The 13,832-nt window shown below is 38.3% G+C and overlaps 1 protein-coding gene across 7 annotated transcripts in view; it reads left to right on the top strand.

Moving 5' to 3' along the window:
- Positions 1-13,832, top strand: part of SMAP1 (small ArfGAP 1) — an 80,856-nt gene that overhangs the window by 49,143 nt on the left and 17,881 nt on the right. For all 7 annotated transcript variants that reach the window (XM_071741583.1, XM_071741589.1, XM_071741587.1 and 4 more), the window contains one exon: positions 12,797-12,881. In XM_071741583.1, coding sequence (XP_071597684.1) covers positions 12,797-12,881 — 85 coding nt within the window. The remainder of the gene's footprint in view (positions 1-12,796; positions 12,882-13,832) is intronic.

Below are 13,832 nucleotides of genomic sequence, written 5' to 3'. Positions count from 1 at the left end.
AATAATGTTAGATGCCATTGACAATACTAAAAGCTCCAACATTAGCTTATGCTTTTAATTGTTTTTTTTTAAATAACAGAAACTTATTTCAACAAGTTTCCCCACTGTCATGCAACTTTCAGTGTCTTCCAGTTTAAATTAACAGTTGACATACGTAAGATACTGATTGTGTGGCTTTTTATTAAAGGGAATAACTATTTGATCTATTAAATTTATTATGATAGTTACTCATGACACTAGAGTGGTTGCATTGAAAATTTTATCGCCCTGGCATTCATCCTGTTAAGTCATTGTGTCTTCACAAATAGCTAAAAAAGGTAGTTCCAAGGTAGCACTGTTGCTGTGGTAGAGGCAGGATCTCTTAACACAATTTGAAGAAAATGGACAAAGTTTCACTTGAAAAGAGATTATAAGCATGGTACAAAATTAAGTTGCTGGTTACCTAGTTGCTCAAATAACTAGTATCTCTTTAATGCTAAATTGCTTATTTATCATCCATCACTGTGAACCCACCTCCAGCCAATTGCCTTCTGTCTCATTGAAAAAAGATTTGCAGCTGAATGAGATTGTCTTTCAGTTTTACTTGAAACCTCTCTTATATAAAATTATCACCTGCAGCTGGAAAAATGGAGGAAGTTCTGTGCCTTATCCCTGTGGCAGTTGTCAGTCTACTGTTTCAGAATAAATCTGCCCTACCTCTGCTTAGCAAGGTAGGGTATCTCTTAGCTCTTGTACTTGATGTGATAGTAAGTTCATGCAGTCTTGTCTGCTGGCAGATAGTGTCTTTTACACTGTGTAGTAATATGCAAAGCTTCTTAAAATAACTATGGATTTTTTTGCCTTACATACTTACAGATCCTCAGTTTACACTATAAGTAGTTATCGATGTATATTTTCCCTTTGTTTGAACACATTCTATTTTGATGGTGTAAGAGAAATTAGTTTGGTTGAATGGCAGTGTAAATGCTGAAATGGGTGCCCAAATAAGCAAGTCATAGACCTAGCAGAACCACTTTGAAGGGTCAGCATGTCCAAGGTCACCAGGTACTGGAGGTGCCCATGGGCTCACACAGTTGTGTATAAGGTAGAACATTCATATTGGACTAGGCAGTGAGTAGGATATCAGTGTCTGGAAAGATCCAAGCTTTGAGCTGATGACTGGCTAAGGGTGTAGGTTTTTGATGTTAGATGAACATTAGTTTAATGCAAAAAGCGTTTTTCAGTAAAAAAGCACTTGGTTTCAAAGGATACCTTCATGAATGAGGATATAAAGCAATGCTTGTACTGGATTGGTATTTAACTGTGAACTTGGTTCTTTCTTGTCTGGAGATGTATGAAGAGGCAATTACAAATACATATCCCTTAGTTCTGATTGGATGCAATGTTGCTGTTCTATATGTGAATCAAATGATTTTTAGAAGGAAAGTTACAGAAGCAAACAGTTTAATGAGGAACTGGAACAAATATAGCTGCGTTATTGCAGTCTTGCCCAGGCTAATGGGCTCAGCAGAAATGGAGTAGAAATATGGAAGCTGAGTTCATATAAACATAATATGTTGCTCTAAAACTTGAAGATGTATATAAACAGCCTATAAAATAAAACCAATATTTATTGCATTTCACAGCTTGCTAACTGAGGTGCAGTAAAACACTTTGGCCCTAGTATGATTTATAGTTGTAATGGAACACTGGCTCAGCTACAGCTTTAAGATGTATCTGTCTAGAATTTCTGCTTCATAGTGATTTCTTCTAAAATACTTAAAAAATAGGTTTCACTGGATTAAAAGTATAGTGCTTGGGTATTATCTAAATCAAGTTTCATAATAGAAAATAGGAAAATGGTTGATAAACAGCTTTTTTCTCTGCCTTTTATGGACTTATAAACAGGTCCTTGCTTCTCGGTTGAAATTAAGTCATTCATGACTGTAGAGCTGCAGCAAATTCTATTCAAATTCTTTCCCCTAGGATCCCAAGAAAACTATGGTACCTCTATGCGCAGATCACATGCCCAATTTCTCTGTAGTCTTGTAATCTCTTGCTCAGCTTCCAGTTCCTACTTAGAATCATAGAATTATTTGGAAGGGGCCCTAAAGATCATCTGGTTCCAATTCCCCTGCATGGGAGGGACCCCTCCCACTAGACCATGCTGCTCAAAGCCCCATCCAACCTGGCCTTGAACACCTTCAGGCAGGGGGCATCCACAACTTCTCTTGGCAACCTGTTCCTATGTCTCACCACTCTCACACTAAAAAGTTTCTTCATAATAAATTTACCCTCTTCCAGTTCCCCCTACTCCTGTAGCTACTAGGCCTTGTAACGAGTCCCTCTCCAGCTTTTCTGTAGGCCCCTTCAGGTACTGGAAGGGTAATATAAGGTCTTCCTGCAGTCTTTTCTTCTCCAAACTGAACAACCCCACCTCTCTCAGCATGTCTTCACAGGAGAGGATCTCCAGCCCCTTCATCATCTTCATGTCCCTGTTCTGGACTCCCTCTAACAGGTCCAGGTGTTTCCTGCGTTGGGGACTCCAGGACTGGACACAGTGCTCCAGGTGGGGTCTCATAAGAGCAGAGTAGAAGGGGGAGAATCACCTCCCTTGACCTGCTGACTGTGCTTCTTTTGATGCAGATCAGGATAAGGTTGACTTTCTTGGCTGCTAGTGCAATTTCCAGCTCATGTTGAGCTTCTCATCAACCAACACCCCCAAGTCCCTTCTCCTCAGGGCTGTTCTCAAGCCATTCACTGCCCTACTAGTAACCGTGCTTAGGATTGCACCAACCCAGATGCAGGACCTTGCACTTGACCTTTTTGAACTTAATAGGGTTTGCACGGGTCCACCTCAAAGCTGTCAAGGTCCCTCTGGATGGCAGAGTCATGATTTCTTCTTGTGACTATTACCTAGCAATTGTCTTGCAATCTTTCAGTGCTTTTTCAAGTACAAACCAGACCTGGAAGAAAGAGCTTGACCTGTTTTCTTCAGACCCTATTCTGAACTTGCCATCTTAAAGAACATAATATATCATAATAATTATTGCATGCAGCTGGTATTTCAAATATGATTATTATATAGGTTCAATCCATGATTATAAGACAATTTAAAAAGAAATATTCAATCTTTGATATTTTGCTGTAGTCTCAAAAATTAGTGTGTGTGTATATATATATAAAACTATATATACATTCATTTATATATATACATTCATTTAAGAAAATTGTGTTTCTACAGTTCCATACCTTGTTTTCAGCAATGTAAAAGGGTCTCTGAGAACATCTGATGCATAGACTAGAAAGGAGCTTAACTGATACAGCTAAGTGTAAGACATGAAGTGTTTTAAGCCTTCTTGGAATACATTGACTAAAGTAAATGAGATCTGAGCTTACATTTTAAATTCAGTTAAAATAAAATGATAGTACTAGATGTTCAGTAAGTAATAGCAAAGGAATAGTCTTAATCTACTTTCCTGTACTATTAATAAATTAGCCTAGAACCAGATAAAAGAAGAGCTTTCTCTTAATTTTTAATTCAATTTACTAAAGATATAACATACTTTCCATAGTCTTATACAAGTAACTTGCCCTAACTGAAAATCTAATTAAATCCATATACCCAGGTTTTAAAAATGTAACCATAGATCAAAGATCACGTTTTCCTTCAGGTATGTTTTGACTGAATTACTTTCATGTGTCCAGAATTCTATTTAACAATGACAAAAATGACAATTCATTTTTGTTGGTTTGCATGGTATAAATGCCTTAAATTAGGTGACCTGCATCAATGAGTAGTTCAGTGTCTGAGAGTGTGATTTCATTGGAATAATCATAATAGACTCTTAAGTAATAAACTTATTTTCCCCTTGGGTTAGCTGTTTGTTTGAGATAATTCTAGTTTTATAAATAAAGAGTGGCAGGTTTTTTTTTGGTTTTGGGTTGTTGTTTGTTTGTTTGTTTATTTTTTTTTATTGCTGTGCAGGTTTTTGTCTCATTCTGTAGTCTATAAAACTTCATAATGATACCACTGTAATATATCTTGTGATTCATAGAATCTTTGAATCATCTGAGTTGGAAGGGACCTTAAAGATCATCTGGTTCCAAGCCCCCTGCATGGGAGGGACACCTTCCACTAGACCAGTTCCTTTTCCCATCCAACCTGACCTTGAACAGTTCCATGGATGAGACATCCACAACCTATCTGGGGAACCTGTTCCACTGTCTCACTGCCCTCATACTGAATTCAATGTAGTATAACTATTTTCCAGATTATTTGCTTGTTAGAAAACATAGTTCATCATTTGCTACAAGTAGCCTAAGTTTTGAGGCATTAGCTGGTTACTGAGTTTCTTCATATTTATTTAGAAATCTGAGAAAAATGCTAGCGTCTTACTGGAGGCTAAACAAAACAACTGGTTCTATCTTTAATGTGATTTAAATTCAATATTATGAAAGAATTAGTTTTTACTTATTTATATATCCTATACAGTAGTTGTAAAATTTCATTTAAAAATTCTAGGTGAGTTATGTTTTTAATAGATTCTCACTAAACTAACTTGCATGTTTAGAAGTATATGATTTTAATTATTTTGAATTTTCTTAGTGGTACTCAGCAGTAACCAAGTTTAAACTTGTTTTGGCTTTTTGTTTGTTTGTTTGCTTACACCCAGGAAGTTTACATAAAATTTCTTCACTTAAGATTAAGATGATAGTTTTGAAAAAAAAACCAGCCAAACAGCAATATTTCTCTCAAAGCAACAGGGTTACAACTAACAAATCGTAGCTAAGTTGTATTTGCAGAGCAACAGGTTACAACCATCAAAACTTGGAAAAACTAGAAATTATGTTAACCTTCACATGCCAAGAATAAGGTTAGAAACACAGAGAGAGAGAGAGAAACATGAGGAAAAAGGGTAACAGGAAAGATACCACCCTTGGATCCAGTGGCAATCCCAGCATGAGTCCTTGGATGGTGGATGCATGCTCCAAGCTTTCCAAGACTGCCTCTTTTATGCTTCCTGGCCCTGCCTTTTCTGGGTGAGGCTCAGCCTACTTTGTGCAGGCTCAGTGTTGGGTTTGAGAGTATTCTGGAAATGTCAGTGGGGAATAGAGTCCAGGTGGTCCCTTGATTTCTCCCCAACAGAGTTGACTGAGCAATGATCTTTATGTTCGTGCTTTTTGTCCTCAAACAAGAAAGTGGGCACTCTGCCTCCAGAGGGTGAAACACTTGCTGGCCACTGTTTCTTACTGAACAAGGACAGAGAAAAATAAAACTTGGTACAGATTTTTGTAATTTTTTCCACCAAACCTGGTAAACTGGAAAATACTTCAGAGTCTAAGAGATGAAATCACAAGATTGTTAAGTGTTTAATCCTACCATTTTATAATGGTAGGAAAATTAGCAAGATGAATTAAATCATAGCTAAGTATCTCTATGAATTACAAGCAGACAGGCTCAGTCTGACTCTAAGAAAATTACATTACTTAAAATTATTAAAACAGGCCTATGCACTTGGTTGCTTTAAAATTGTTATAAATGACAGACTGCCTGACATCCACAGCCGCCTGCTTCTGAATTTTGTTTGTGATGGTTTCTTAGCATAAAACATTGAAGTTGCCCAAGTTGCAACATGGAGTATATATGCAGATCACCAGCATATACCTAGTTCTATCTGCAGATTTCAAACCCATTAACTTACAGTAAAAGTGTGTGGAAATTAAATGAAGAACCAAATATTCATTTCTGTATTATGATTTTAAATAGGAAAGATATTATTATGTTTATCTGTAGGCATAATTTCTCAATAGTTCATTTTTATGGATGTCTAGTTATGGGAAGTTCCTAAATATTTTTGAAACATCTGCTCTAAATCCTGAAAGATGATTTATATTGTAACCTAAAGGCTACTTATGGATAAGGCTTTTGAACCATGTTGTCACAGTATCTTTTTATTGTGTTGCTGATGTACAGCAGGCAGGATTTAGTCAGTCATCTGAATAGAATAGAGAATGCTGAATAGAGAATTGAATCACAGCAAAAATTGTTTCCATTATAGCAACTTTACCAATTTGTTAGTGCACGGTCACATTATGTTTCTCTTACATACTTTTAATAAAATGCAGCCAATGTCTTAGAGAAATGTTAAAACCATGTGACTAATATTTTGAGAATTGGTCTACCTTCAAAACATTGAGTCAAAAGTCAGATAATTTGAAGGACTAGTGCTTGTCTGGGTGCCCTCTATATTGCACAGTTTTACAGAAGAAGAAAAACAGGAATTCTCATCAGACAGACTGTAGTCCATGTTTGCTGTGAAGTGTACTCACCATATTATCAGCATGGCTTCTCAGGGGACCCTGAGAGCAACTGTGACCACTCCTGCAGTAGAACTTTGTTTTTCCTTGTTTCCTTTTATAAAGTATGGAGTGTGAATGTTGTATAATATTCCTGCAGAAGATACTTGCGCTAACTTGCTGAAGCACTCTGAAGAGCTGCTGGTAAAATGATCTCTCAGAGCTTCAGGAAGAGGCTGTGGCAGATACAAATGAGACAAAATCCAGTAAAAAGGATTGAAAGGAAAGGGCTTGTTGCTATGAAACCAATCCTCAATCAGCATTTCTATATATTAGGCATCACATCAGCAAAGATGGATGAGCCCCTGAGAAATCACAGTAGTCCAGAGAAGATTGCTTTTAAGCCCTTTCCACTGGGAAAATAAAGATATTAGTTAGGATACCTACAATCCTGAAAGACCTTCAGCCTTGACAAAAACTTCTGCCAAGAGCGAATAAAATAGCTGACAATTCCTGTGCACTCTTACTTGAGAGAATCACAGGACTGCAGAGTGTCTGGGATTGGTAGGGAATTCTGGAGGTCATCTTGTTCAGCTCCTTGCTTAAGCAGGGGTTGCTGAGCATAAATTGTCCAGGCCTGTATCCAGACAGCTTTTGAGTATCTCAGGGTAACCTGTGCCAGTGTTCAGCCACCCTCTCAGTGGAAGTGTTTCCTGATGCCTAGATGGATTCTCTTGTGTTTCAGTTGTGCCCACTCCTGTCACTGGCCACCCCTGGAAGGAGCCTGCTTCCAGCTTCTGTACTCCCAGCCTTCATCTATCTGTACACTTTGATGTGACCCTACTGTGTTGCGGCGAGCCTTCTTTCTTTCGGGGACTCGGTTCTTCTCCGGGAGCTCTTTCCTGCTGTTCCTCTCCTCAGGCGTCTTCATCTGCTTCTGACTGACTCTGCTTCTGGGAGCATGCCTTTTACCTAGCCCTTCAGCCCCGCCCATTTCCGGCTGGGGCAGGCCCTAATTAGTGGGCACACCTGGGCTTAAGCTCCCAGTTCATTATCAGTGACACCTGAGGACTTATGGTCTTCTCTACATTTCCCCCCTTTTTGTTGTTTATTGAAAAAAAAAATAAACTGCATTTTTTCAATAGGCCTTGACATTTTCATTATTTATTTTTTCAATAGGCCTTGACATTTTCATTATTTTTCATTATTTTTCAGCATTTACAATAATTTACAATTCATTTTTAAAACATTTCAAACATTTTTACAATAATTTATAAAGTAGACGCTTCGGGCCCCGCGGGACACTCAGCTAAGAACATCGAGGGGGCGCCGGATAAACATTTTTCAATAAATATATTTCTCAAAGTAAACGCTTCGGGCCCCGCGGGACACTCAGCTAAGAGCATCGAGGGGGCACCGGATAGGCATTTAATTATTTTCAATAAATATATATTTTTTCTTAGCCTTTATGGAGGGAAAGTTCAGGCTCTTACCGGCCTTTTTGCTTTGGTCTTTATTATCAGCAGGAGATGAGGTCTCATGAGCACCAGCTCAGCTTTCGCTGGTACTCGCCACCTCGGAATGCCTGGCCATGCAGAGACTTCTCCGAGCATTCGGCGCACCAGTCTTATCGCGTGTCCCTAGGGCCCCGTTTTCAGGACCGCACTATCGCATGTCCCTGGGGGCTCCGTTTCAGGACCACGTTGTGTGTCCCTGGGAGGCTCCATTTCAGGACCGCGTTATCGCGTGTCCCTGGGAGACTCCGTTTCAGGGACCGCACTGACTTGATGCGCACTCAGAGCTCCGCTTCGGCTTCAGCATTCCTCGGGCTTGAGTTCCACGCGCCAACTTGCTGCGCCTTTCGAGCCTCATTCTTCTCTCCTGCCTGGCTCGCCATGCCGGGCTGTTGTATTTCGCCGTGCTGGGCTTCTATTTTGAGCTTCTACACGCCGCCTTCCACATTTAAGCTAGGCCTTGTGGAGCTTGTTCCCGTGGTTGCGTTTTTGGAGCTCTTTTTCTAGAGCGTCCCGCACCACTGTGGTGTCTCCATCTGACGTGGTTGCGTATTTCGAAGCTCTTTTTATCGCCTTTCGCATTTAAGCCAGGCTCTGTAGAGCTTCCCGCACCAACGTGGTCATGTAGAGCTCTTTATATTACCTCAGCGTTCACGGCTGCTGTTGTTGCCCGCATTCTCCACCAGATGTTGCGGCGAGCCTTCTTTCTTTCGGGGACTCAGTTCTTCTCCGGGAGCTCTTTCCTGCTGTTCCTCTCCTCAGGCGTCTTCATCTGCTTCTGACTCTGCTTCTGGGAGCATGCCTTTTATCATGCCCTTCAGCCCCGCCCATTTCCGGCTGGGGCAGGCCCTAATTAGTGGGCACACCTGGGCTTAAGCTCCCAGTTCATTATCAGTGACACCTGAGGACTTATGGTCTTCTCTACACTACTGAGCCTTCTCCATGCTGAACAATACCAGATGTCTCAGCCCTTATGAGATGTGCTTCAGTCCCTTAATCATCTCTGTGGCCTGTCACTGGACTTGCTCCAGTATGTCTGTGTTTCACCTCTGCTGGGGAGCCTGGAACTGGATTACAGCATTCCAGGTGTGGCTTTAACAGTGCTGAGTGGAAAGGAAGAATCATCCACCTTGATCTGAAATTTGTTCTGGCCTCAGTTTGATTCAGTGATATTTGCAAATAAACTGTTTGCAATAATTTCAGAATAATTCAAGTTGGAGGATGTTGCTTGGTTTCAATATATACTCCAAAGTGAGAATAACCTTGAAGTATAGTGTAATGGCCACTGGTGACAATCTGAAAAATGGAAATGTAAGGCATGTATATCAAAGAGGTTTTGATGTTCTGCTATTTGCAAGGACAGTGTTTCAGAAGTTTCAGTGTTTCAGCCCAGGAATCCAACCATATCCTGGGCTGCATCAAAACAAGTGTGGCTAACATGTTAAGGGATTCAGTTCTCCTGTTCTACTCCACTCTTGTGAGGCCCCCCCAAGCACCACTGTGTCCATCTCTGGAGTCCCCAACGTAAGAAGGACATAGAGCAGTTGGAGCAAGTCCAGAGGAGAAACACAAAGATGGTGAGAGGGATGGAGCACCTCTCCTATGAAGAAAGGCTGAGAGATTTAGGATTGTTCAGCGTGAAGAAGAGAAGGCTTCAGTGTTACCTCATAGCAGCATTCCAGTACCCGAAGGGGGCCTGCAAGCAAGCTGCAGAACTTTTCACAGAAGTGTGTAGTGATAGAACAAGGGTGGAACAGCAGAAATAGGGTAGATTTAGATTAGATACTAGGAAGAAAATCTTTAGTGTGAGGGTGGTGGGACTAGAACATTTTGCCCAGGGAGATTGTGGATGTCTCCCACCTGGAAGTGTTCAAGGCCAGACTGGATGGGCAGCCTGGCCTAGTGAAAGGTGTCCCTGCCCATGGCAGGAGGGTAGGAACTAGATGATCTTTAAGGTCCCTTCCAACCCAGATGATTCTATGATCCTACCACAAGGATGATTTTGAATGAGAAACTGATAATATATGACCTGAAGTTAATATATCAAGGAACTGCTATGATCACACACTTCATTTAACAAAACATGTAAGTCACTAAGCCATCCTTGAATGTTACAAGAAATTGTATCCCCAGTATCCTTGAAGACTCCATTTGGAAATAACTGCAGAAAATTGTGTACCTGTTTTCTTCAACTTGACTAATTTTAATAGCAGATTTTTTTTAATACTATTTCTAGTTTATTTAATGCTTTTTAGTCCCCAGTTTTGTGAATCCTTTTTCCAAAGGACTCAACAAAGAATAGTTTATCAAGTACTGGTGCTAATACTTTAAAATAATTGCTCTGAGAGTCAGACAGGCAAGTAATAGAAACTGTGATGAATCTTAGTGCAGCTGGATTCCCAGGCATTTGTCATGCTATATTGCACCACTACAAAATGCAGTAATTTTTAGATAATGTTTAGTTTATTTTTTTGCTTTAAGAAATGTTTCTGTCTTCTTATACAGTTTTTTACCTGTTGCACACTTCTGTGCTCACCATGTGCAATATTTAGCTTTAACATCTCAAAAGATCTCTTGCTACATACAGCTTTGTCATGTATGAGTCCTGTTGGAGCAAAATTGCTACAAAAAAAACAAAAAAAAATTCATTTCTCTACAATTTGGAATAAAATTTTCAAGTGGCTCCCATGTGACTTCCCTTTTTACTTTTTTTTGAAAATTTCTGTATCTTTTTTACACAGTGGAAACTGTGTATCTGTAAAGAAGCTGAATAGTGCTTTATGGTGAAAATCTCCATCAAGGAAATGAATGCAGTGTTAATGTTTAGAAATACTTACTGTACTGGCAATCTGGAAAGTCATTTTGCAGTCTGTCTTAAAGCAACTAACTATGAAGTAACCTTAAAACCTCTTAGTTTATGTACTGGCAAGGGAGCAAAATGGGGAAGAAACTGCTGGTCAAGAAATAGAGTAATGATATTGGAAAAGAGTATCTTAAAGGACCTTGTTTCTGCAGAAAATAGTATTTTTATGCTTTGTATCTTCATTGCCTTCCTTAGAGAATGGCGAAGCAGAAATAGAAAAGTTTACATTCTAAAGCAACTTTGACAAGCTTTAACTTATTTCAAACTTCTGCTTTTAGGTAGTTATCATAAATCTAATCTGGATTAATAAAATTTTTCGCATTTAATACAATCCTAACAGTTTTGGCTTTCAGTTTAGAGAAGTTGTTGTGTATTCAGAATGGTTATGCTGTTAGCCAAAAAAAGTCAGTTTTGTGAAATCAAGCAACATGTCAAAAATGCTTTTTTTCACAGGTTCTGTGAACTGTGGTGTTCCTTACAGAGTTGGAGAAGAACCAAACATGCAAAATTTGTGATAAATTGTGTTCTGAAATACTCTTAATTCTGGCTGATGCTCATAAATATGATATAAAACTTAAATTATTACTGAAGTATAGTCAGTTGTAGAAAACTTTGTTTTGAAAGGTCACTTTAAAAAAATGATTAATCTGCTACAATTAGTTTCAAAACCCTTCCTTTTTTTCATACCAAATATTAGGTTGTTTTTTTATTAGGTTGGTTTTTTTTCTCTGTGCTGCTGAGTAGCATTTGTAATCAGTGTGTGGTTTGTCAGAACACATACTCAAAGATGAAAATTGTAATACACTATAGAGTCAGGGAATTCATAGAGTATTTTTTTAGCAGGTGGTTTGCCAAACAATTTTGATTTTGAACACGGTATGTAAAGTCAACATGAGGATTTTTGGCAAGAGTAAGGAAGTGTTTCTGTAAGAGGTTAGCAAGGATCAGTTTGAGTGTGAAGATAACTGTTTCCTTTGGCTGCAGAAATGGAGTTCATTTCACTGCAGCTTTTTCCTGGAGGTTTTCAGTGAGGCTTTGCTCAGGTAAGCAGAGTGTCAGTAGTATGAGAAGCTTCTGTTTGCTTTGGCCATCATTGAAGACTCTTGAGTTTTTCCAAATACCAAGCTTGTAACTCTTTATACCCATGTGTTGAACTGTAAAGGTCTAAGATTTAATGACTTCAGCAAAATCAGGAGCCTCACTGACTTTGTGAGAGCCACACAATGGGAGAGATAAAGGTGGGATATGCAGGTTCTGTAGGTGTAGGCACAGTCACACAGTGCACTACTGATGTTACTTGGTTATCTGTTCTAGTTAAAGGCTCACTGATACCACGTCATGGTTTTGCAATAAGTATGGAGTATGAGAATGCATTTGCCACGTCACTACTATAACCCAGTTTGTATTGTTATTAAAAAATGATGTTTTGATGGATTTGGGTGATCAGCATGATGGTGGTGTGAGAAGAACTATAAAGAGATTTATGAAGAAATTTTCATAATCAAATTTCATATCAATGCCATCTTACATCGTGAAATCTCTAGGCAAGAAAAGACAGGAGTTCCTTTTTCCAGAGGAGAGGGGTGCCACTGTTTGTCTTCAGATTTACAAAACACAGATTTACAATCATTAATTCAGATGGTGTCCATCAGATCTTAGCATCTCTAAATTCTGCATGTTCTGCAGATGCTTTTTTTTTAAGGAGGTTAAAATGTCATTAGTCAGCCTTTAATTTTTAAATTTAAGCTTTTAAAACTTGAAGATTTTTGTCTTTAATGCTGTAGAATTGTGTATGTTAGATGCTGAAATTAGTCAATAAAACAAATTATAGACAGATTTTTGGCTAGTGCATGATATCCAGTGGGTCAGTTTAAGATTTCAGCTTATTTTTAACCAAGCTTAGATTTATTTAGAAGTTGATTACATACCAGTAAAGGTATAAGGATAATTTTACACAGTCATGCGCCGTGCTCCTTATCTCCATAACTGTGACTTATTTCATTACAAGTGAAATTTGTTATGATAAACAAATACAGAAAAGGGCTTTTACTTCTGGTGCTGGAGCAGCATCTTTAATGAGAATTTCTTAAGCACTGTATCTTTTCAGAAAGGTTACTTGTGTTTCTTTTTTCCTTTAAAGCCACAGAAGAAAGAGGATCAGCAGTCAGAAGCTAAAGCAAGTCCACAAAAGTCATCAGAACCCACTATTGATCTCTTAGGACTCGGTATGCAATATACATGATTACCCATTTTTAAACCAAACACAGATAACATTGTTTTGTGTCTTACTAGGTAGACTTTTATTTTCTCTGTGCTTACTAATAATTAGATGAATTTGAAATTTAAGATGGTGTCTTATGAATGTTAAATTATAAAGGGTTTGCCATAGGGATCTGGGTATATCAATACTTGTGTTTTGCTAAGTAATGAGCTCCTATGGGAAGGGGAAGTTATCAAAGCGATCTTCAAAAGGCTTGTGGATTGTGTCTAGAAACTTGGCTTTGAAGAAAAATGTTTTGTTGTTTTTTTAAATGTTGGTTTTAAGGTATGAATAATGTTGCAACAAAACAATAGAGATCTCTGGTTTAGAATTCTGTCATTCAAAATGGATGTTATTTTCCCTCTTAATGTAGAGTTAGCTGTAAAATTCTATTTTTGTACTAGTTATGTATGTATTGTGTTCCACATATCATTCCAAATAATCTGCTACCGTAGGCAAGCAAATCTTAATTAACACAGTAGAAGTTAGATTATGGATGCAGAATGAACCTACTGCAAAAAAAAAAAAAAAGTAATTTAGAACTTGACGGAAAGCTGATTCTCATTTATTTCCCTTCAGCAGACCAACAACCTAATTAAGAACTGAAATTTAATCAATACTTGCTAGGCCTAGATTGCTAGGCTTTTGTATCATTTTAGTCATCATTTGAAAAGTATCTTTTTCTATATTTTATGATAGGATAATGGAGCTGTATTACATAGACTAACTCGAGATGTAATACGCAATAGAAAGTATTATAATTGGTGTTAAACAGCTGTGCATCTTCAGTGAGATAAAAAAGGGCAAAGTTTGTAATTTTTATGTTTTAAATAACTAATTTTAGAGGGGGCAGTGATTAAAGAACTTTTAAATAACAGATTGAAAGACAGTGTTATACACTAATAGCACTTGGAAT

Source organism: Heliangelus exortis, chromosome 3, assembly GCF_036169615.1.
Source record: "Heliangelus exortis chromosome 3, bHelExo1.hap1, whole genome shotgun sequence".
NCBI classification, from domain to species: domain Eukaryota; kingdom Metazoa; phylum Chordata; class Aves; order Apodiformes; family Trochilidae; genus Heliangelus; species Heliangelus exortis.
Note: the sequence above shows the minus strand (reverse complement) of the source record. Positions and strands in the feature narration are given on the sequence as shown.